The sequence below is a fragment of the Colossoma macropomum genome, unplaced genomic scaffold (genome assembly GCF_904425465.1).
Source record: "Colossoma macropomum unplaced genomic scaffold, Colossoma_macropomum, whole genome shotgun sequence".
NCBI classification, from domain to species: domain Eukaryota; kingdom Metazoa; phylum Chordata; class Actinopteri; order Characiformes; family Serrasalmidae; genus Colossoma; species Colossoma macropomum.
In genome coordinates, this window is record NW_023494790.1 from 36,870,050 (window position 1) to 36,896,138 (window position 26,089).

Genomic DNA, 26,089 nt, shown 5'->3' on the forward strand with positions numbered 1-26,089 from the left:
ATAGTATTCCGATGATCTCACTGCTACCATTTTAGTAGGCAACTTTAAGTTCAATCAGCAGTGCTGTGGCTGTTTGCAATGAGATAACAAAGCCATAACAGATCTAGAAAAGGCAGTAAAACACGTTTTTAAACACTTTTAAAGGTTTGAAGCACATTAACCAGTATTTGAGTGCATTGACTTGATTTCATTTGATTTGTTGCTGTAGTGATGACAAATGAATGCTAAAATCTAAACGGCTGAGATTTCCCGCTGCTTTATCTTCGGGTCCCAAACCGCATACTAGCACACCAAAGAGTAAAATTAACACATATACAGTTAGAAGTGCACTGATCAGTGTAGTAGGTGAAGCACAGAAGTGCGAGGTGAATTGATTTATTTGTTTTGGTAAATGAATGTGTTTATTCATGTACATTGATGCATTTATTGATGTAAATTGATTGCATTTATTAAGGTAAGCTGACTGATGTTGGCTTTGTATTCACTAACTTTCGAAATTCATGCTACGAAGTGTAACTGCCGCACCGTTTTGGGTTGAATGAAAAATTTAAATGACAAGCTGGCAAATGACAAGCTGACTTGAGCTTAACATATGGCTATGTATAAGTTTATTATATAAGAGCTTTGGCTCTTAAATAATAAAGCGTTTTGTTGCCACTTTTATTAGTTTTTATAAAATATCACACACTGGAATGTTCGGAACTCTAGAGAAATGCAGCCTATACAGATCCAGTCCACCAATCTAGCTAATCTCCTCTTCGTAGTGCTTTCTGGAGACGCGTCTAAAACATCCACATATCTTCTCATGTTTTTCGTGGTCACTCTGTTCTGTTTCGTTGGTTTTTATCCACCTGCAAGGCTGTATCTGCAGTAACGGTGATGAGTCGAGCTCCATCAGAGCACAGTCAGAGTTACAGCTCACCTACCAACATGGAGACGTTAATGACGTAATCAATACTATGAACACCAGAACCAGGCTTGACAGTGAGTCAGAGCAACAACTCCACCTGCTGGACAAAAACTCTGACAGCCTTCTTTAAGTTTCTTTAAGACTGGCCTTCACACTCACCATTTTGCCCACAATGATGATTTTGGGCCCCAGCTGCTTGTGGATGGCGAAGATGTGGATGAGTCTGAGGGTGAAGACCATGTAGTCGAGACACAGGGCAGCACGGCCAAACCAGAAAGTGTCTCTGAACATCCTGAGACAGAAAACAGCAGAAACAGCGCACATGAGATCTAGTAGCAAATGTTACGTTTTCTATAAGCAGTGCAGGCGTCGGGTTCGCCACAGAAATGAATCTAAGATTCTGTAATATACAGGCAACCAAAGCACGGCACACAGGTTCTGAGGCTCCAGGGCACAAGAGAAAAAAACAAAAAAGAAAGATCTAAAAAATGAGATTCTTTCACTTTCATGTCCAAAACACGACGTTTTGTCTTGGATTTGAAAATTAGAAAACAGCCTTATTAATATGCAAAATCTAATAGTGTCTATATCATAACAGCTTAAGCGTTTTATGCAGTATCTGAAGATCTAAAAATCATGATTTCTTCTGTTTTTCTTTAAGTCAAACTGAGTCATGAAAGGTTATCTATCTATCTATCTATCTATCTATCTATCTATCTATCTATCTATCTATCCATGTATATATCCATCCATCCATCCATCATTCCATCCATCCTTCCGTCCATCTGTGTATCCATCTATCTATCTATCCATCCATCTATGTATGTATCCATCTATCTATGTATCTATGTATCCATCTATCGATCTATCCATCCATCGTTCCATCCATCTATGTATCCATCTATCCATCTATGTATGTATCCATCTATCGATCTATGTATATATCCATCCGTCCTTCCATCTATAAATCTATATATCCATCCATCCATCTATAAATCCATATATCCATCCGTCTATCTATCCATCCATCGTTCCATCCATCTATGTATGTATCCATCTATCGATCTATGTATATATCCATCCATCCTTCCATCTATAAATCCATATATCCATCCGTCTATCTATCCATCCATCGTTCCATCCATCTATGTATGTATCCATCTATCGATCTATGTATATATCCATCCATCCATCCATCTATAAATCCATATATCCATCTGTCTATCCATCCATTCATCCATCCATCCAGTTTCAGCCTGATAATGTAAATGCAGCCTTTGGCATTCAGACACTGGATTCTACGGGAAACAAGCTTATCAGTGATATATGACAGGACACGAATGTGGTGGAGCTACATCTTCATTAAAATCAAGACGAGTGAGCGCGAACCGACTCCAGATGCTGACTCCAATGCATCTCTGTTGACGTTTTTACTATTGCGGTTTGAGTGACGAGATGTTATGGATGCAATTAATCCAAAAACCTGACAAATTCGTTGAGGGATCAAAATCATAATTTAAAACTGTTTTGCCTTAAATGCGTATCTGGCCAACATGTCTGGAAATGTGAATATGACGTGGGATGAGCATCTGTCTAGGAGGTGAAAAGAGATGACCATCCAGTAAGACAGCATTACCTGCAGCACAAGCCAATGAGGAAGAGGCTAATGGCGATGAGGTCACACTTGTGCCAGACGTCCTGAGCGTACTGCCGTATCCTCTGACGGAGAGTCATGCTGCCCACAAAGAACGTCTGAGAAGGAGAGAAGGAGACGGTCAGTTTTCCCTCCTTCCTCATACATGCATTCAGACACATGTACACGTTTAATGACATATTTCTGTGCTTTAAATACTCATTAAAGGAATAATTCAGTGAAAAGTGATCTAACTTACGTTCACACTGGTTCTTTAAGGGTTCTTAAGTAAAGGCAATGGTTGTTTTTGGAACCAGGAGTCGTATAAACAACGATTTAATTGTTTTAAAGGGTTCTTTGCATGTTAAAATGGTTCTTCTGATTGATGGAGAATGGACTGTGGTTTGAAAATGGTTCTATATAGCGCCAAAAAGGGTTCTGCTATGGTTTATGATGGCAAGCTTGCATCAACAGAAGAACCCATATGTCATACAGATACACAGCCGAATAGATTTGAGACGATTTAACAACTCAGTAACCTTAAAATTGACTGGCTTATGTAGTTTCCTTTAGGCTGAAGGTCACATCAGTTGTGTGGTCACAGTAGACTGATACTAGCACTTCCTGGCCTTTCTTGAATGAGTCTGTGTGTAACTGTTTACTTTTTCAAACAGGAAATGGTTCCTTTGGTTTACTCATGTCCTGCTCCACACGCGTTAAAGGAAAATACTCTGACTCAGCAACTCGTGTGTCTCTGAAACGATATCAGGCTCACGTGTGAGTGCTCACCCCTCGAATCTCCTCGCACACGATGGTAAACACCCAGAAATACAGCAGCAGTTCCAGTGGAGCTGGGCCTTTGGGGGGCGGCGGCTTGAAGTCCACCAATAGCACGTAGGCAAACAGGAGCAGGAAGAGGAAGTACATCAGCACGTTGCCCAGAAACGCGGTGACCGGAGCGTACCAGAACTGCCTCCAACGGGACAGCAGGAAGGGCCGCTTTGAGGGGGGCAGCCTGACAGGATGGCCTGAGGTGAGAGAGAGAGAGAGAAGGAAACATATAATAAACACAAATAAACCAAAATCACAACAATAACAAACCAGCAGGAACTAAACATGAGCTCTTAAATCAATGAGGACTCCACCAGTGAATGATACAGGACGAGAGACGATAACAGAGTCATCAATAAATATTAAAAGACAAAAAAGAGGATGGACGTTTAAAGTTATTCATTTTTACTTTGCTTTTTAGAGATCAGTACGGTCGCATTTTGCTGCCAAACAGGATAAAAATTACACCGCATGTTGTTATTGCAGGATGTTATGCTGTAATTATGAAAAACATCTCACAATTACTAGAAAGTCTCTCATTATTACGAGGAAGTATGTTGTAACAACGATACACACCAATCAGGCATAACATTATGACCTTGTTTCTACACTCATTGTCCATTTTATCAGCTCCACTTACTATATAGGTGCACTTTGTAGTTCTACAGTTACAGACTGTAGTCCATCTGTTTCTCTGATACTTTGTTAGCCCCCTTTTACCCTGTTCTTCAGTGGTCAGGACCCCCATGGACCCTCACAGAGCAGGTACTATTTGGGTGGTGGATCATTCTCAGCACTGCAGTAACACTGACGTGGTGGTGGAGTGTTAGTGTGTGTTGCGCTGGTGCGAGTGGATCAGACACAGCAGTGCTGCTGGAGTTTTTAAACACCGTGTCCACTCATTGTCCACTCTATTAGACACTCCTACTGGACTATTCTCAGTCCAGCAGCGACACTGAGGGGAATGAGCGAGTGAGTGAGCCAGCCAGCCAATCATGTGTCCGTCTCCTTTTCTCAGTGAGGTTCTTCTTGATCAGCTACACATCCTTTCAGACCCACAGCGCTGAGTCGTCTTCTCACAGTGGAAGGATGGACAGAAACACCTGTGGATGTTTTCAGATCTGAAGCAGCTTGATTTTCTCCTCTCTCTCAGAGATGAAAGCTTTAAGTGCCGTTTATCTGATGGGGGTCTACCAGGTCTTGACTCTTGAGGGTGATTTGCACAGTACTGTATGTGTCTTGATCAGCCAAGGACAATCAAATCTACATGCATACTGGGCAGTAAATGTAGTTAGGAAAGAAGTTCTCTATTCATTTTCCACTTAGAATTGGCTCTGTTTCATATAATAGTGTTGAAGTTCAGCGGTAAGCGCAGCTACATCATCACTAACTGCAGCTAAGCGTGTCAGATAGCATTTGTATGGTCCCATCATGTATTATGAGATATTTATTACATTTAAATCTTCTTTCAATATACCTCTTGTAGTGGGTCTTGTGGCACCTGACTCCTCTGATTTTGCTTGACTGGAAAAACACAGAGAGAAATCAGAGACAGAGTTGGGCTTTAACCCTATATAGAGCTGCACTGGACAGATACTTTATGCCTGGTCACCTGCAGTTATGAACACTTGAAGCCATTTTTATAAAGCAAAATTAATGTAGCATTGTTTGTGGTTTTATGTGAACCCACACCACACCTATTCCACTATGATCTACATCAATGCACGCCAAACCTGTTTAACCAGTGGGTAAACCCTGCGCTGTGTGGGCAATGCAAAATAAACCACACATTCCTGATACATTAACATATTTTCACATACAGGACAGAGCTGAGGGCAGTTACATGCGCTTGATGTCAGAGAAAGAGTAGACCGTTTCGGCGTAGAGCCAGTCCATTTCCTTCCCCTGTGGGGCCTCCTCAGGCTTCCCCTCGTCAGCCTCCTCCACCTCTCTGCAGAACAGACAGAACAGTGATCTAATGGCTCGGAAAAAGGAGACAAGCTGATGACTAATGCTTAAAATGAAACTTCCTGTAGAATTTAAACTGTACTTGTAACTTTTAAAAGAATAACCCAAAATACTGTCATTAAAGGGGTATTTCGAGAAAAAAAAACAACTGACACAATTTCTCCTTCATCCAATGAATGAATGAATAAATGTCAGCACTGATTAAATAAAGGGGAACTCCACTCATTTTTCAAGAACTCTACATGATTAAATGTTAGAGATGTGAACAGAGTCATTCAGAGTGGTTTGGTGTGAAACGCCCTGTTCTAGAGAAACTTAGAGTCAGAATTGTTCACAGTGGTGGTGATAGGAACCAGACGTCCACCTCTAAAAGCTCCCTCACAGAAAGTTACTACATGAAATGGTTATGAATTCACTGCCTGATGACTGAGACACTGTTTTATGATAGTTTTAAAAAGGTTTTGGCCTAAAATGCATTTTTAAGTCAGTTCATAGTGGAGGAGTACAGACATGGTGTTGTGAGGCAAAATAGTCCCTACAGGAAAACTTATTATTTTACATTTTCCACTATTTTCCATCATCAACATTCCACATAATACCTCAGAAGACTTGTGTAGGTTCACTGGTGGGTTTGGATAGTAAATAAAATGTCTATATCTGTGTTGTAGTCATGGAGACCCCTGGTTCCTATCACCACCACTGTAAAGAAATTAGTCAGTTTCTCTACAATTAACCATTTGACATCAAACCACTCTGAATTACTTCACAAGGACATAATTATTCTGAATTTTTTAAAAATTGGTGGAATTCCCCTTTACGTGTATGAGTTCACTCTGGCAGAGATGCTTAAGGAATGCAGATCTATATTATAAAGGTGGGAGGATGAGGCTTTGAGAACCTGAAAGAGATGAGGTTGGTGTAGCAGAGAGGAGGGAGGAACAGGACGACGACGAGTTTCCACGCCTCTGTGCTTCTGTCCATCTCACCCCACCAGATCTGAGACAACAGAGTCTGACACAAACAAACGAACTATTACCTCAGCAAGAAAAACCACAAACATCAAAACCACGAACACCAGACAGGCTATGAGGAGTTCCCAACTCTGAGTAAAACAGCTCAGCAGTTTCCTGGAGTGAGAGGAGTGATATTAAAGTTTACATTATTATTAACGTTTAGATTAAGTTTATCATACTCAAAACAAAGAACATCTTAACTCTGACAAAGTCAGGGTTGTATTATATGGGTTTTACCCCAAAGTTGGAGTTCACAGTCAGAGTCTATAGTAGTCTAGCAGGTTTTTAGGGAAGTTGGAGTAGCAAAAAAAAAGGGAGAGGTGTGCGAGAAACGCGAGGTTTAATGTTTGATTTCTGATTGTTTGATAATCTACACTATGATCTTCACAAGCAGTTTAGTTAAAACTAATGTTTATACATTTATGTCTTTGTTTCATCATCTAAATGGTTTAAACAAAAACTAACTATATTATTTATTCATATTTCATATTACAATATATACAATAAAGCCTACAATGTTCATTGTTTGGTATTTTACATTTTTTGAATATATAATATCTAAGCCGCTTATCCTTCTGGGTCGTGGTGGGGTGCTGGAGCCTATCCCAGCTGTCATTGGGCAGAAGGCAGGATACACCCTGGACAGGTCGCCAGTCCATCGCAGGGCAGACAGACAGACATACACAGTCACACACACTCACACCTAGGGGCAATTTAGCATGTCCAATCAGCCTGACTGCATGTCTTTGGACTGTGGGAGGAAACCGGAGTACCCGGAGGAAACCCACGCAGACACGGGGAGAACAGGCAAACTCCACACAGAAATGACCCTGGTGGCCCGACTGGGAATCAAACCCAGGCCCTTCTTGCTGTGAGGCGACAGCGATACCCACTGCGCCACCATGCCGCCCATATATATACGCGTGCGTGCGTGCGTGCGTGTATATATTTTTTTTTTTTAGAAAGAATTACACTGATTTTGGTTATTTGTCTTTCAAACTTCTGATAACACATCATCATTGGACATCTCAGCCCTCAGCCTGCTTGGAGGAGCACTAACAGCAATCTGGGGAAGCCAATGGAGCCAAAAGTTGGACAGCTGTGCCACTCGCCAGCCCTGTGTCGGATTTTTTGTGGACTCTGGATGTGGGGGCACACTGTTGCCTCACAGTAAGAAGGGCCTGGGTTGTCTGTGTGTCACATCGCTGTGATGGACTGGCTGCCTGTTTTGGGTGTTTGTATCCAATGAACACTGGGATAGGCTCCAGCTCCCCCTGTGACCCAGGAGGATAAGTGACTTAAATGATGAATGAATGACTCTGGATGTAATCTAGTACTGTATTGCTGGTCAACAACTCGACTCTGAATGGATCTTGTCACCAGCCAGTGAAAAAGTTAATACAGCAAGTAACTGATGGTAAACAGATAAGACGTAATGAAGCCTTAGAGTGGAGGACAAGCTAATGTAGTTAATTTCCTACTTCTTATAGCAGTGTTAGGTAGTGTGCATGAAAATCTGTCATTTAGAAAGTAAGACGTCCAGTCTCTCCATAATCAGTGGTAGCTGTGTTGAATCCAAGGCCTTATAGATAATACGGTTCAGACAGACCTGCACGCCGTCGTGGCTGAAGAAGTGGCGAGCGTCAGCCTCCATGGCCATCTTCAGACACGTGGTCCCTCTCCACACGGCCGACTTCTTCTTCAGGAGCACGAAGGATCGACTCTCGCTGCTCTGGTAGCACTTACTGAACACATCTACGGGAGACGGAATCAAAAGTGTGAAATAAACAAAGTTAAAGAGTCCAGTGAGACACCGACGCTCAATTCCCAGCGTAAAGACGCACAAACACATACATCATACCATGGGCCAGGTTCTCAAACCTCTGGGCCAGTTCCTTCATGGACAGCTTGGTCTCAGTCTCACTCTCCAGCTTGCAGAGCTCTCTCAGCAGCTTACAGGCACTCAGAGCACTCAGCACCGACTCTGTCGTCTGACAGGAGGGAGAGAGAGAGAGAGAGAGAGAGAGAGAGAGAGAGAGACAGAGAGAGAGAGAGAGAGAAGGAGAGGGAGATAGAGATTTAACCTTTGAATACCACAGTTATCACAAGCAGTAACAAAAGGACAGGTTCAGTCAGGTTCTGAATGGAACTTCCTAAAGTCCCAGTTACCCTAAAACTGTGTTTTCTTTCTAATTAGGTTCTTGTTCTTGCAGGCAAACAGTAAACATGTACTAAGTAACCCTTTGACTAATGTTCCAGTGACCACTAAATGACTAATATATTTCACCATATCGCTGCTGTCAGAACAAAATCTCCATTTTTGTTGTTTTTCAGTTTTTGGCATAGTTTAAAAATACCTGTTGCTCTTTACACTGTGTGTAAATTTCATGATGAATGGACCAAAAGAAACGACCCAAAATTACTTGGGAAAAATTCTGGTTCCATTGACTTACATTAAAAGTAAAGTGTGTTTTTTCCTTCTCCTATAAAGTTACCATTTTGGAGATACGAGGTTTTGTTCCGACAACAGCGATGTTTTTCTCCTCTCATATTTTTCTGTAAACTGGGCGGTCCTAATCTTGTTTATTGCTTTCGTATGCATTCGTATGCATTGACCAATCAGAAGGCTGTGTCTCTTGCCCACCCACACAGAACAGTTTCAGAATCAGAGAAACTTAGTGAGCTAAAGATAGACCCATATTTTATTCACAACAGAACACTGAACACATATCAGATGCTGAAAGTGAGTCATTTCACCATTTCATGAAAAACATTAACTCATTTAGAACTTGATGGCAGCAACGCATTTCAAAAAAGTTGGGACAGGGGCAACAAAAGGCTGGAAAAGTAAGTGTTACTAATAAAAAACAGCTGGAGAATTTGCAACTAACTCTGACTATAATATTATTTTATACTATGACTGAGTATAAAAAGAGCATTTTAGAGAGTCTCTCAGAAGCAAGGATGGACAGAGGTTCACCAATCTGAGAAAAACATTGCAAAATGGAAAACTGTTCTGTGGTCAGATGAATCAGAATTTGAAATTCAGGGACGCCGTGTCCTGCAGCCTCAAGAGGAGAGGGACCGTCCAGCTTGTTATCAGTGCACAGTTCAAAAGTCTGCATCTCTGATGGTCTGGGGCTGCATTAGTGCCTATGGCGTGGGCAGTTTACACATCTGGAAATGCACCATCAGTGCTGAACAGCATATAGAGGTTTTAGAACAACATATGCTCCCATCTAGACAGCGTCTCTTTCAGGGAAGGTCTTGCATATTTCAGCAAGACAATGATAACCACATACTGTATCCATCACAACAGCATGGCTTCACAGAAGAAGAGTCCGAGACCTGCAGTCCAGACCTTTCACCAACAGAAAACATTTAGTGCATCATGAAACAAAAAATCCGGCAAAGAAGACTCAGGTTGATCAGCTAGAATCCTACATCAGACAAGAGTGGGACAACATTCCTCTCCCAAAACTCCAGCAATTGGTCTCCTCACTTCCCAGACGTTTACAGACTGTTGTTAAAAGAATAGGAGATGCTACACAACGGTAGACACGGCCCATGTTGGTTAAAAGCATTGCTTGATGAATACAACTGCAGGATTCAAACTTCATTTTAGACAGATGATTAATTTACTATATCATTATTTTATATAATTTAAGATTTCATCCACAGTCTAACTATGGCTATTAATGCCACAAATGCTGAAGTCAATTTGATGAGGGTCGGGCTTAGCCAGAACACTCTCAAGCTGTATTTGGATTCGAACAAAAGGCCAGAATAAAGTTCTAATCCACACTATGTTTGTGTTTGTAAATAGAAGGAGAGACATTTTATTATGATTTGATAAAGTTACTGTTATTAAAGTCATTATTATTAAGTAGTGTTGTGAAATGATAACTCTGGATTTAAACTCTGCAACACTTCACTTGTATCCTGCTACATTCATGCTGACAATCAAACATGTCATAGCAGATGTCATATACTGTCATGAGTTGTCATGACAGACATTCCCCTGTAGATTCTGCAGCGTGTCTAAAAGCTCATATTTGATGTCCCTCAGTCACTGCTGAGATTTAGACAGACAAGAGTAACAAACAAAGCCAGTCGCCTGATCCGCTTGTGCTAAGTTACCATTTCCCAGAAGTACACCGCCATCTCGCCACGGTTCTGCAGCACAGCCCAGATCAAGAGAGAAGCCCACGGGTAAGGACACCTGCGCTTCCTATAGCCGTAATCTTCATGCAAGATCTTCGTCAGTTTCTGAAGGAGAAAAAATAAACCGAGCAAAAATTTCAACAAAAAACATTCAATATTCAGTATAACACTCAATATTTACACTGTGCATACAATAATGATACGTTACACACAGAAATAGCTAATGGCAATAGTAATAACAACAACAACAAACATGACTATAATAATAAGCATTACTGTTATGACTATGTGGCTAAAATTACTATTATTATTATTATTATTAATATTATTATTGATAATAACAGTAATAAATAAAATCATTAGGATAAGATAATCTCATAATGAGTGCACAACCATCTCAAAAAGAGAAATAGATGAATCGACTACATTTAAGATTGTTTCACTTGTTGACAAGATGCCATTTTTTGCAGTGTGTAAATATATATATATATATATATATATATATATATATATATATATATATATGTACACACATATATATACATATATACATCATCTAAACCGCTTATCCTTCTGGGTCGCGGTGGGGTGCTGGAGCCTATCCCAGCTGTCATTGGGCGGAAGGCAGGATACACCCTGGACTGGTCCCCAGTCCATCTCAGGGCAGACAAACAGACATACACAGTCACACACACTCACATCTAGGGGCAATTCAGCATGTCCAATCAGCCTGACTGCATGTTTTTGGACTGTGGGAGGAAACCGGAGTACCCGGAGGAAACCCACACAGACACGGGGAGAACAGGCAAACTCCACACAGAAATGACCCTGGTCACCCGGCCGGGAATCGAACCCAGACCCTTCTTGCTGTAAGGTGACAGGGCTACCCACTGCTATAAACATATATACATACATACATATATATATATATATATATGTTTATAATTTGCCTTACTTACTTAGTAATTTGCCTTACTCAGTTAGCTTTATATATATATATATATATATATATATATATATATATACACATATAAAAAGCTAACTAAGTAAGGCAAATTACTTTTTTTTCCACAGTATATGTGGCCTTTAAGCAATACAAATTGCAGCACCTTGATGGTTTTCCTTCTAGAGGTGATGCCCTCCAGACCCAAAGAATCACGATAGAATGGCTCACACACGTCACCCAGCAGGTCCTCCAGGAGCTGAGACACCTGGACAGACGTTCAAATGAGAACATTCATTTAGTTCAGAGGACGGACAGTCTGTTTCTCTGTTTTACAGTGTTCAGAAGATCAGGTCAGGGCGTATCTGTAGTTGTCCAGTTTAAGCCATACTCCTCCATCCTCACCTCATAAAGGGTAAGTGCGTTGGCTTGCCTGGCGGCATCGTTTAAAACATCAGTGCTGACAGCGGCCGCACCCTGCCGCTCTGAGAGGCGCCGCTGTAGCAGAGTGTAGGTCAGGCAGCTGTCCGAGATGGAGCGATACAGCTCCTCCAGCCGACCGTACGTCAGGTAGTCCAGGATGTTCAGGCCGTTTTCAGTGAAGAGGCGCACAAACTGCGGTTTGTCGTTCACCAGAGCGTCAGTCATGAAGCCCTCCAGGTCCTCACTCTGTGATCAGGAGATTCCATCATTCACACATAAACACAAATGGTAACACATTATGTGTCTGTTATAATGTTCTTGTGATGTACTTATTAAGCCAATAGCTGCTGGTGGGAACGCAGGGTTTGACAGATATGGAAAATCGGACTCAAGTCCAACTTGACTTGCATGTTAACCTGACTCGTGACTCGACTCAGACGTGACACTTAACACCTTTAGAGGGCGGCGGCGAGTAATGTTTGTTTATTTGATGTTTGCTAACCCTAGTGTTGCACTGATACCAATACTGTAGCACTTAAACACTGTATTGGTATCGGTGATGGGGATACTGCATACCGATACCTGGGACAACAAGCAGCAGTAAAAATGCTCTTGGCAGAATCTGTAACAGCAGTTTTTGGTGTTACGGAGCCGCTGACCCGGACGGCTGAGCTGCTTCTGTAATAGCTTGCTGCTGTGTGGTCAGTTACAGTCTGAGTTAATGTTACTGAGAGAGTGGAAGGAACCGCCGGACTCTTGGCGTAATGATAGCTTTAGCCTCAATTTAGCCTTTAGCATCGCAGCCCGCTAGCCAGACCTGTGTGTCCAGTAGCCCCACCAGCGGTGCACCTCCGTCAATCAGCTGTATCACTCAGCAGCGGGGGTCTCGCGGCCCGTTGCTTCCACCAAGCCAGAAGAAAACACTGAAAGTCACTGATACTGTCAGCGTGAACGACGGTGGTATTTACTGAACTGATGCTCAGAGATGCAGCGCGAGTGACAAAGACGCACATATGACACAAATGACTCGAGAAATCTGGATGTAAAACAACATTCAGCTCCATTTTTGAGCCAGAGAAGCTGCTGTGTGCACCACAGGTTTATCTGTATACTGTTCAGTTTGTTTTGAACTGTTTTGCACAATAAAGATATTTTTATATAATAGTACTAATAAAACGAATTATATAGTAGTAAATACTAAATATACACAGTAAATACACACATAAGTTTTCTTAAACATCTAATAAATATTTTAAAAATGCCATCTAGCAAAGCTGAGTGTGTGACGTAGAACAAAGATTTTACCAAAATAAAATATTTAAAAAATGTAACTGTATAAATATCAGGACTTATAGGTGAGTTCGGTTAGATAAATAGAGTTAGTATCAGTATTGGTACTCAGTATCGGCCGAAACTAAAGGAACAGGTATCGGTATCAGTATCGGAAGGGAAAAAGTGATATTGGTGCATCTCTAGTTAACACCTTTGGAGGGCAGCGGTGAGTAAAATAGCTGAACAGGTCACTTTAACAGGCTTAGGCTTTTTTTACAGTTGCATAGACTGAACAAAAAAAAAAACGTCAATCGCAACTATTTATGTGCCACTGATCATGACTGGCCTACTGAGAACTGCGTCATTTCCCACAATCCTAACCTTCCATTGGATGTCTCCGGTGAAGAGCTCACTCCTGGCGATGTCCACTCTGTTCCAGGTCAGAGCCAACTTAAGTTCCTCAGTGCTGGGGCTGGAGTCGACTGACTTGAGCTTACTTGCTATCACACATACAAACACATGTTACACCACCGTGCAGGCATTAAGCATTAGAAATGTGACGCACCATTCAGGGAACTCACCCCTGACCAGAGCCTTCAGCAGCACAGTATCAAAGTCGTCTGGACCCTCCTGCTCTCCGTGGTAGATGGAGAATAGGTCTTTGCTCTGGTAAATACTCAGAACCTGTTGAAATTAGACAGAGAACAAGACTGAAGTGACTCTGAAACACTGGAAATGGAGATTAAAGGTTTGATGTAGTTAATATGAGTTGAGACGTGAGGAGAGGAGAGACTTCTGGGAGGAGTCTGGACAGACAGACTGTTTAGCGCTTCACAAAATGTAGCTTTAAGGCATTTCTGATCTCACTCAGCCAACAGCCTCTGTTTAATGGAAACTGATTTAATCCCAGACATTATTCATTCCTAAATCCTCATTTGCCTCATATTTGTTGGGTGATATGACCAAAAATCGTATCATGAACATGTGGTATCAATAATTACCAATAATTATAACAGGCATTAATAATCAATAGCCATGTTTACATGCAGCCTAATAATCTGTTAATAATCAGACTAATAGCTAGTCTATTCTATTCCGATTGAGGCCATTCAGAATACAGTTTCTATCTGATTGAACGAGGTGTTTAATCCTGTAAATAATCCGTTAAATAGAAGAATAATATCCCTATCAGAAAGTTTAAGTCCGTTCTGATCATGTTCGTCGCGTCATAGTGAAAGTTTATACCGTTCAACATGGCGGAGCAGAAACTGGTCTGCAGAGGAGACGAAGTTTATGCTCTGATCTTTAAAAGACGGCGGTGGGACGGACGTCCAGCTTATGTGTCTCAGAACACGACGTCTTCCTCTCGGCGTCCTTTAATAAGGACATGTGAAGGACGTTTTCCTGAGTCTGACATCATTTTAAAGCAGTAAAAACACAAGCACTGCTCACTGCTGCTCATCTCACTCTGACTGGACTCACGTGATGCTGGTTGTCATGGTAACGTCTACACTAAGTGGTCATTGGCTGTGTTTACATGCAAAGATTTTTGCCAATCCGATTAAATACATACCGATTATAGATTCAGACTGAGATGTTTATTCTCGTTCACTCAACAATCTGCTGGAAATCTCTGTTAACATGCTCACTACAAGTAATCTCACCCAAAATGATGCGCACGCGTAGAGAACTGCATAGTGTAGACGTTACCATGACAACGAGCCATATAAAGATGCACAACGGAAGAAGGGAGAACACACAAGCGCAGCTACAGCACACAAAAACATTCATAAACATCAAGCTTAAGCCCATTTCACCATCTCCTCTAGTGAATTTATCACGTGTGGTATTTTAGGTGACGTTTGTACGTATACTCTGTACCTATATTAGCTGAGGGAACCAAAAAGATTAGAACGTGTCAGCTGATATGTGCGCCTCAGCCTCCCGTGTTCGCTACCTTGTCTACGAGCTTGTCCATGTCAGGCTCGGAGGGGAAGTGCTTCATCACTCTTTCAGCCACTCTCTCTCTGAGGTCCGTTTTGGTCGCCACCTCGCCCCTCGCCCTCTGCCCCCGCTGCTGGCAGAATGGGGGCAGCGGAGACGTTCTCCAGGACGTCACTCAGCAGGTCAGCCAGTCCACCCGATCCTGCCAGGACCAACCAGGGGATGCACTTCTTCAAGGAGAGGTCCAGCCTCTGAAGGGAAGGAGAGAATTAGTGGGTACAAGCTTACATTACCTGTAGCTCCAGTGCGAAACTACAGAGGCAGAAATCTGCTTTTACACACAGAGCAGCAGCTGGAATTCACTACAGTCCTAAAACTCTGGCGTCACTCAGTCATTTGAAACTTTTTGCCCAGTCCCATTTCACCCCTCGCCCCTACCACTTAGCCCTTAGCCCTCTGTTTTGCGCGCTCACGTCTAGGGGCTAGGGTGTAGCAGTTCTGACGCCTGAAGCACCAGAATGTAACTGCTGCACCATTTAAGATTGGGTGCCACTGCTCGCCAGCCCTCTGGACCGGCTTGACCACCATCAAGCTCCATGCTGTACTACGCCGTGCAAACCTCACCCTCACAACCTGACCCCACTGATGCTGCTGCTGCTGCTTGAACTAAACTAATCAAATGAATCATTTGCTCCACCTGTTTTCCCTGTTTTTGTACTAACAATGTTTACTATCCGGTGTCGACCAGAGGAGGATGGGTTCCCCTTCTGAGTCTTGGATCCTCTCAAGGTTTCTTCCTGTTTCTCTTAGGGAGTTTTTCCTTGCCACTGTCGCCCCTGGTGACGCTCATGGGAGCTTGGACCCGGATTTCTTTTTGTAATGTTGATTTCCTTGTAAACTTTACTTACTTACTTACTTACTTAAGGTGGAACGGGAAAATGTGAACAAGAATCTGACTTCAGCTTCGTATCACTGAAGAATTAGCGGGTTGTGATAATAAATAATTGCCCCCCTCTTTGAAGGCATATGATGCCCTAAATGTAACTAAAGCCCAGCAGTGAGGAGCTGAACTTTACCCTCCTCTGCTGTCACTGCAGACTGGCAGGGTCGCCTACAGAGAAGCGCTGGTAGCTGTTAATGAAGTGATGTTTTGTTTTGTTTAGTTTAATTTGAGGGTCCCATTTCGTGGGGCAAGATTTCAACCACTACCCTTCGTAACTCCGTTCCAAGGGGTTAGGGTGACACTCGAAAACAAGGGGTAGGGGTGAAAGGAAGAAATGGGATTGGGCCTTAGTCTCTAGCCACCTTCAGACAGCCTGGAACTGTTTTAGGTTAACTTTACCTTTCTTCTCTTTATTTGATTTTATTTTTATTATTATTTTTTACATTTATTTTATCTCATTATTTTATTGCAACTGTTTTATTTGATGTTAATTCTTTCACTGTACTATTCTAGTAAGTAATTAGATTTTTCTAAAATTGTAATTTCCTTATTATCTACGTTGGTTCTTTGACTTATTTTTAATGTGTTTTTATTATGTATTTTATTGATATTTTATGCTTGTTTCCTATTTGAGCTGTTTTTTTTTATTTTTCTATTTTATATTATTAATCCTTTTATATTATAAATCCTTTTGCCTAGAACTATTTCAGTGTTTTTATTTTATTATTATTATTACTATATCTCACTTTTTATTGCAACTGGTTTGTTTAATGTTAATTATTTTGTTTTAGTTTTTTATTTTTTATAAATTGATAAATTTTTAATTGATAAATTTAATTTCAACCTTTTCATTTCCTGTGTAATTTGCTCAGCTACATTATAAATTATCATCCTCAATGTACTTCCGAGTCGAAAAAAGGTTGACTGACTGATTGGTTGACTGACTGATTGATTGATTGAAAGAAAGAAGCAAACTTTAAAACAAACCCTGTCTTGGGTGATCGAGTACGATTTGGGGCAAGAGGCAAAATCTATACATTTGATTATTTAGTAACATTTTTCTGTAATAAGGTACTATTCATGAGAAATACGTAACCTGGTCATGACAACAGACATAGCTCTACATAAATGTTTAGAAATGCTTATTCCAATAGACATCACCCGGGTTACATTTGCCAATTTTGATCAAAGTTAACCAAAGTAGCCTTAATGACAGATGACACCTATTGGAATAAGCATTTATAAACATTTATGTTTTTTTAAAAGTCATCATTTTAACTGCTGAGCTCACCTCAAGCATGTAGGGCTCTCCTGACACCAGTGTGCACAGCACAGGGATGTCCATAGTTCCGCTGCCTGACAATACAAACTCAATTTGTGATTGGATGCATAGAAATTAGCATTTCAAATGGCTACATAACCACACAAATACTGCCATACGAACTCTGAGACGAAGCATTCAGGACCCAGTTTAAGACTTATGCCTAACACAGGAATGATATTTATTAACCCTCTGGGGTGTGAGGTAGAGGTCTGCACTCCCGCACAGGACCCGTCACAATATCGTGTATCACGCGGGACTAATTTTCAGTATTGTGTGCGGGAGTGGGTGGGAAACCAGTCCACTGCAGACGGGAGCGGGACAAAACGCGCATTAATAGAAATCTTGCATATTAATGAACAGCCTAAATAAAATACAGTGATCATTAAATCATATATATAAAATGATATAAAATTAAAACAATAAAACAATAAAAATATGAAGTCATTCTAAAGAGTGGTGAAGTAGCCGATCACGTGAACAACACGCAAATTCTAGCAGCTTACAGAGACGGCGGCCTTCAGTTTGACAGCCACAGCTTCCCAGCAAATCACCAAAAATAACCGCTCTGTGGTTTAATTCCTGCTTTGTGTTCACTGGGAATAAATGGCATTTGATGAAGTGACTCACAGTGAGCCTGATGACCATGACTGCTGTGTTATTTCAGCAGAGAATAATATATTTGTGAATAGATTGTGTGAGATATTGGATGTCAGGTCGTCTTGACGGAACTGTGCGGGCGGGAGCGGGACAAAACGTTCTGGTTGTGGGCGGAAGCAGGACAGACCTCTAGTCTATAGGCATTTTCTTGATTTTTGCATGTATTCTTAAATTCGCCTTTAAAGGCAACTGCATACAACCTGACAACGACATACTGTACATAGAACAATCTCAGCTCTCTCGGTAATGAAGCCCTTTCATCTGGAGCTCAGTGTAAAGAGATAACTGGGCCCAGAACTTGAAAAAATGAAACGCGGTTTTAGAAATTCTTAATATCACTTGTGAAAACACAGCTTTCTTCATGTGGACGAATCGATAGAGAGATACAGATACATGTATCTGTATCTCAGCCCCTCTTCACAGCCTCAAAACTCCGGATGTGAGTCACGTACGATCTCACGTTGTGATGGAACAGAAAGGGCGACTCTACAGATTCAGGAAATGTTTGAACCGTATTTCTGCACTAGATTATCGCAAAGACAGTAATGGAAGCACAGAGAAACATCTAATTTGACGCACCAGGGCGTTCGTCAACCCCAGAGTGTTCAATATCACACAAAGCACTGTCGATTTAATAGATTGTTTCAAATTAAGTCAGAAATCTTCTTTAAACCACAGTCTCACCCCATTTGCCTGTGCGCTGGTGGGAGATGTAATCTTCCAGACGTGCTCTGAAGCCAGCCTCGCCACCTCTGCGGCCTGCGCTCCCATCATCCACCAGGAGGAAAGCCTGGTAGTTGTTATCCAGATAGCAGGAGTCCTGGGATCTGTTCGGAACATAATATTCAGCAGGAAAACTGCCCTGAATAAAAGAAAAAGGAGAAAGAGAGAGAAAGAGACAGAGGGAGGGTTGGGTGAGTTGTGCATGCCTGCATTTATTTTCTTTGGATGAAGCACAAAGATGTTATCACAATCAAGGGTCATGCTTTTCACATAAAAACATACATATCTTCCATTTTAATCTTGCATTTAACGTATTAGAGGCCTTATTTGAGCTTTCTGAAAACTACTGTTATTGTGAACGTGTGAAATGTTACTTGTCTACACCAGGGCCGCCCAATGTTGGCCTGTGAGGACATTTAATTTGGCCTGCCAGGAAGCCTAACTCATTCCGCCCCTGCCCCCGCCCCCTCACACAGTGAGAGAACATATTTTTTTATTGTGCAACTTATTAAACTCTTATTTTGCTTTTACATTTGTTTTTGTGAACGCAGTACATTATGAAAAACATTTTTTAAAAGTCTTCATTATTTATATATTGTTTTGTCTTCTTGGCCCTCAGACCACAACAAACATTGCTTTGAGTGCCCAAATGGAACACCATTTGGGCACTCCTGGTCCACACATTCAGTATACTAAAGAAAATGATGAACTATGATGAAATATGCTGATGGCATAAGTAATCAAATTCACAAAAAAATACTGATTGGAAAAATATATCACTGCTGTCGGAACAAAATCTTGTATCTCCAAAATGGTAACTTTACAGGAGAAGGAAAAAACATGCTTTACTTTTAATGTAAGTCAATGGAACCAGACATTTTTCCAACTAATTTTGGGCCGTTTCTTTTGGTCCATTCATCATAAAATTAACACACAAAGCAAAGAGATCAAAGCATTTTCAATTTATGTCAAAAAGTGAAAAATGGAGATAGCAGCGATACGTAACTTTCAAGGAGTCTGATTACTTTTCTCACTATTTATACAAGGTTTTTGAGAATATCTATAGAGTATTTTAATCACTAAACAGAGTATCATTACCTCTGGGTTTACCAGCTGCTCCCGGTGGTCCACCAGACCCCACGGAGCGATGCCTACAGCCACCACTTTAGTGAGAGAGTCCAAAGACGCTGCAGTCGTGTGATCCCTCACGGCCTCTCCTAAAAACCGGCCAACACCCTCCCGCAAACCTCCGGACAGGATCCAGGCGCCTGTACACGTGGAGAGCAATAATTAATACAATATGATATCACAGCGTTTTGTGCTTAAATTATCTTAAAAATGGTACAAGGAGCCCCAAGTATTCATATTTTATTATTTAATTATTAATAATTTTAGTGTGTACTGTCATTAAAATATACATAAATGTGTACTGACAGACTTATGGATTATAAAATTATATTTCCCAACCTGGCAACTCTGCTTAAGTGCTCTTAAGACACTCTACTGCCTGCTTAATGTGAGTGAGTGAGTGAGTGAGTGAGTGAGTGAGTGAGTGAGCAATAAGCCATGTCAGTGAGGTGCTTCATAAGCAAAGTTGCCAGGTTTGTGGATTTCACACCAAAATGCTGTAGTTTTAAAATGCAAGTGTAGGCTGAAAATTCTACTTCAAAAATGTATATAGTTGAAATAAATGCAATTAACAGCTTCTTTTCTGACTGGATACTTCCAATTTTGGGCTTTTGGTGAGCAGGGAAATGTAATTTTATAATCCATAAGTCTGACATTACAAATTTATGCACATTTTAATGACAATTCACATTCAAATTATTAATAATTAAATAGTAAAATGTTAATACTTGGGGCTCTGCTTGTTTAAGTAAACTAAAAGTGCTTTAGAAGCGATTCAGCAGAGGCAAGAATTTTTGCATATTTGCCAGAGGAGACCTGGGAGAGTTAAAACTCATCATTTACTACTTGTTCATGTCACTCTTTTAGCCTATTCTACTGGGACACACACAAAAAGGACATGAGGTCACCCACTGAGTGGCAGAATCCATTGAATTACACCAAAGCTGCTGAAAAGAGTCCCAAAACTCGAGGGAGAGAAACTGCATTTTCTCCCACTCTATTAAGAAGTTCAGATGAGTGACACGGACACAGGTCATGTCTGTCTCCTGTGTCACAAACATACAATAAAACCAGAACAATTTACAGCCATATTACTGATAAAGCTACACACAAGTCATCTCTGATAAGTCGTGTAGGAGTCTTGGCACCATACAGCTGCTTATCTTTAACCTTTGAACCACGGTCGTCCATTAAGGCCTCACTGCGGGGAGCGAGGAGCGAAGCTAAACTTAAACATGAACTCATAAAACCTGTACAAAGGCCATTGTATGTTAAAGCAAGTCAAATTCTACAGACCGTTTTCACTGTCCAGCCAGTCCCAGTTAAGCGCGCTATCGTACGTCAGGCAGTAAAAAGCCCTGCAGTAGCACTTTGCTACTTAACTGCCTTGACAGTCCATTACAAAGCAGGTGAAGTCAATGTGCGGAAAGAATTGAAGATAAAATAAATACAGGAATAATTCCAGAAATAAAAAAATATGTCTGTTATTTTTTGTTCATTTTTATTTAAAAGAATCCTACTATTAAAAAAATAATAACACTACTCTTATTTCACTGTTTTCATTGATAACCAAAGGGTTACAATCTTGAAACGCCCAATGGAAAAGTATCCAGACAGGATTGTTCTCTCTGTGGTGTCTAGGCCGATGCAGCCAAGCTGCTCTCCCATTGGTTAGGACTGCAGAAGCTGGACTGAAGGCCTTACACACTAGATTAACTACCAACATAATTAGGAAGTGACAGAGGAATCAACCAATTCTGTTTTGATTTAAAACGAGGGGCGAATTCTGTGCAAAAAAGTCACTCTAGTCCTATTTAGAAGTTCTAGATACATCACTGACTGTGAATACAAGCAGGTTTCAGTTAGTTCTTAAGAATGGAAAACGGTGGCGGCAGCTCCCTGTCAGGGATACTTACTGTAAAACTGATACAAGATAAATTATACGTTAATGTAAGGTTCAAATAAAACATAAAGAATGCTTCAAATGTTACTGCTTAATCTAGAATGGCCAAACAATGTTCACATGCAGCTGTTAGCTTAGTGCTAACATACTATTAGACATCCCTTATGTGCGCTAGCAGAAAACAGCTGTTTTGTCTTGACATTTATGGTTCAAACTAAAGGGGTAGCTGCAATAGTCACGGTTTGCCACTGTTAAAAGTAATATTAACATATTCAAAAGCAGAATAAACTAATGAGGGAGGTTGAAAGTAAAGGTAAATGGTTAGAAGTACCTCTACTGCTCTCACCAGCTGATCTGACTGGAGGTACAGAATAAAAAATCCAAACACTTTGGAATTACTTGGATTTCTGCAAGAATGGCTCCTAAACCATCATCCGATTATTAATAACTTATTCTCCATACACAAAGGTCACGGTCTTTCTCCATCAATGACCCTGAAGGTTTAAGCTGTGTTTGTTCTTTCCGTTTATTTATTATTATGACACAGAAAAAAGATAAGTTCACAATTAAAGACCCACTCATGCACACTTCTTCTCACAAGCGTGTGGTTATAGGGTTATGATTGGTGAAAACACAAACACAGTGGGGGATGTCATCATGCATGTCAATGGTTGTCATCAAATGTACATCATCTGCTTTCAATACATTGGTAGAAACACTCAAATCAAAATACGTAGCAAACAAAAACGAGACCGCTTGATATTTTGGGCCGATTGTGAAGCCCTTTAAGAAAACATCCAGCTAAATAAAGAAGCGAAACCAGATGTGTAGAGCAACCCTTCTTTTATTAAACACTGTTTTACTATTAGAACATCAACCAGCCGAAGGAAAGCAGCTGCATCGATGAAGGCTTAAAATGATTAATGCCCAGATTTGACCCAAACCACTTCACAGATCAACTCTAACACTAATCACCACCACAAAGTCGGCCTTAGTAGCTCAGCACGTGTTATTCTTGCATAAGTGCTGAGTCAGATATTACAGACTGTGTTATTTGCAGAGCAGAACATGTGGGAACTTTCACAAACAATAACACTTCTTTTACGGTGAGATAAAGAGGGTAAAGCATTGTGAAAGTTATTAGGTCCAGGTCAAAAGGGAGAACGTGTGTACCTGTGCTCTGGGCGGCTCTGACCAATCCCTGCCTCAGAACCTCTCGCACCCAGGTTTTGACCTTTGACCTGCCGACACCACCTGCAACCGACAGCACCAGGTTCGGCTTGGGCAGGCCCCATTGGGTGGTCATTATGGTGTAGGCGGTAGCAGGGGGGGTATCCCAGGAGAGACGCAGGAACTGGAACAGACGGATCAAAAATTCAATTTTAATTCAATTTCAATTCAATTATATCTTAAATTATTCAAGACTGTTTTGAGTTTGAGTGGGAAAATTTAACCTCATGACACAGAACTCGTGACCTGGCAGTCTGACACAATACGGTCACTGTTTAAGCCTCAAATCTGACATATGGATGTGCTTAATTACCTTAATTGCAATATTAGTCAAAAAAACTGAAATGAGATATTTCCCCTAATATCTACTCTACAGTCTCTGTCATTTCTCAATATGTATATACTCATATTTTGGTGGATAACTTATTTATGGACTAGACTTACTTTACAAAAGATTCCAGCATTTAAATCCCAATACTGGTTATAAAAATTGCTATTGGCTATTTTCCACTTAGCACTGGGGGTGCATAACAGATATAATACTTTGTCAATAAATGGTTAAATTATTATTATTATTATTATTATTATTATTATCAGCCTGATACTGGAACTACATAAGCAACTCATAACTTCATGCCCGCATAGAGGTCTGCATTCCCCCCATGTCCCACCACAATATCTTGCGGCGCTAATTTTTAGTGTCACGCATGGGAGAAGGTGGTTAACCAGCCCAGTGTGGGTGGGAGCAGGACAACACATACGTGTAGACAAATTAAAATGATTACCGTCACATAATAATTGGCATATATAAATGATATCCAGCGGCAAAATAACAAAAAGTAATAAAGTCAGTGTAAACAGAAGTTCTAAACTAGTTCCAAATAGAAGCAACCAATCATGTGAACAACACGCAAACCGCCTTCAGACAGTGAGACGGACACAGCTGTGGAAAGAGCTCATAATAAAGGCCAAGAACATGACAATAAAGCCGACTAAAGGGTCGGAGTTATACAGGAGTGTGGGTGGGAGCGGGACAAAACATTTAGGGTGCAGGTGGGTGAGGGACAAATGGTGCAGATTTTCTGAGGGAGCGGGATGAAATCTTATGGGAAGCGGGACTAAAGAAAAATTTGGTCCAGCGCAGACCTCTAGCGCTGATAGCTTTCCATTTTTTCCCAAAATAGATAACATAGCGGGAGGTTTCATTCCCAGTTCAGACAGAAATGCCACTGGTATACCAATAAGAGTGCTTTGGTAAAAGCTACATGTTTTTTCGTTGCTGAATTTCTGAACATTTACAATAATTATCCCATCTGTAACCTTGTAGCAGCCTCTTTTCACAGGGCTCTGGAATTTGACTCAGATATATTACTTAATATAATCCAACAAAATATGTCTCCTGTAAATCTCTTAACAGTTGTCTCTATGTGTGTGAAATGCTGTTGAGCTGCCAGCGAGCAATGAGGGGTGAAAGGGGAGGCGTGAGAACCCCCTGCTGTGATAAACAATTCACCCCTCTCCAGAAAGACGGCCGTGCCGAGATAAAACAGACAACTGCAGCTTTCTTCGTATCAAACAGTTCAGTACCACTGACACAACTAAACAAACAGCATTTAATCGTAATAAAAACACAAAAATGTTGATTTGCATCACACAAATTTCCATCAAATATATATTCCATGACTGTTTTTGAAGAAGAAAAGCATCTAGTTCAACTGAGAGACCAAATCAGGTGGAAATTGCATTTTATGGCTATTCTGAATGCTAAAATAATACAATTATTGGCCTCAGTATTAGCCAGAAATGATGGTACATCCCTACTACACAGCATCCTGCAACACTTCACTCACGCTCATGTTCTGTAACAGCCCCAGCTCTTTGTAAACTCTGCTATGATCCAGAGTGAAGATCTAACACAGAATTCCAATGTTCTATGGAACAGAGAGCTAAAAGAGAGCGACTCACGTAGCTGTGCCTTTTGCTGACTCCGGCAAACTCCACCTCTCCATAAGCATCAGTTGGAGCCTCAGTAGAGTGCTTTGCGCTTTCCCAGTGGCTGACGATAGCGCTGCTGAAGTAATCGTTCAGAGTGACGGAGGCATGGCTGTCCCTCGCTCCACCACACTGACACAGGTGACCATTGCTGCAGGAGGACAGACGTTCACCATTATTTTCATCATCCATTATGTGCACTGCCATCCTCTACCTATAACTGCATTACTATTTCTATATCCCCATCACACACTGTCATAACATGTCATCATCACCACTTTTTCTCAACCAGTTTTATCATTTTAAAGCAAATTTCCATGTACAGATTAATCTGGTCCTGTACACAGCAAACGGAAATTCCCTGCTCCACTATTCAGAGCTGGACTAATTGGAAAACCTGGAAAAGTCTACCTCCTAGATGCAAATTTGGCAAATGCTTTTGACCGATAACTGCTGATCATCATCAGCAGTTAAAATTTAAAGCCTAAAATCAATATAAATATATAAATAACAGTAGCTATTTGCTGTCTAATCCAGTATGAATCTGCAGTGTGTGTAGTTTTACAGTCTGACAGTAATAATTGTGGAGTGATTTTAATCCAGTATGAATCTGCAGTGTGTGTAGTTTTACAGTCTGACGGTAATAATTGTGGAGTGATTTTAATCCAGTATGAATCTGCAGTGTGTGTAGTTTTACAGTCTGACAGTAATAATTGTGGAGTGATTTTAATCCAGTATGAATCTGCAGTGTGTGTAGTTTTACAGTAATAATTGTGGAGCGATTTTAATCCAGTATGAATCTGCAGTGTGTGTAGTTTTACAGTCTGACAGTAATAATTGTGGAGTGATTTTAATCCAGTATGAATCTGCAGTGTGTAGTTTTACAGTCTGACAGTAATAATTGTGGAGCGATTTTAATCCAGTATAAATCTGCAGTGTGTGTAGTTTTAGTCTGACAGTAATAATTGTGGAGTGATTTTAATCCAGTATGAATCTGCAGTGTGTAGTTTTACAGTCTGACAGTAATAATTGTGGAGCGATTTTAATCCAGTATGAATCTGCAGTGTGTGTAGTTTTACAGTCTGACA

General features: G+C 40.9%; 1 protein-coding gene across 1 annotated transcript in view; it reads right to left on the reverse strand.

Annotated features, from left to right (window-relative positions):
* LOC118809733 (transient receptor potential cation channel subfamily M member 4-like) overlaps positions 1 to 26,089 on the reverse strand; it is a 37,210-nt gene that overhangs the window by 7,231 nt on the left and 3,890 nt on the right. The window contains 20 exon segments of the mRNA XM_036573271.1: positions 1,070 to 1,202; positions 2,547 to 2,662; positions 3,333 to 3,571; positions 4,852 to 4,898; positions 5,218 to 5,325; positions 6,241 to 6,353; positions 7,965 to 8,110; positions 8,217 to 8,346; positions 10,496 to 10,624; positions 11,629 to 11,730; positions 11,868 to 12,131; positions 13,539 to 13,657; positions 13,739 to 13,841; positions 15,115 to 15,214; positions 15,216 to 15,352; positions 17,336 to 17,400; positions 18,710 to 18,887; positions 19,847 to 20,016; positions 22,953 to 23,133; positions 24,975 to 25,152. Of these exon segments, the coding sequence (XP_036429164.1) occupies positions 1,070 to 1,202; positions 2,547 to 2,662; positions 3,333 to 3,571; positions 4,852 to 4,898; positions 5,218 to 5,325; positions 6,241 to 6,353; positions 7,965 to 8,110; positions 8,217 to 8,346; positions 10,496 to 10,624; positions 11,629 to 11,730; positions 11,868 to 12,131; positions 13,539 to 13,657; positions 13,739 to 13,841; positions 15,115 to 15,214; positions 15,216 to 15,352; positions 17,336 to 17,400; positions 18,710 to 18,887; positions 19,847 to 20,016; positions 22,953 to 23,133; positions 24,975 to 25,152 (2,758 nt within the window).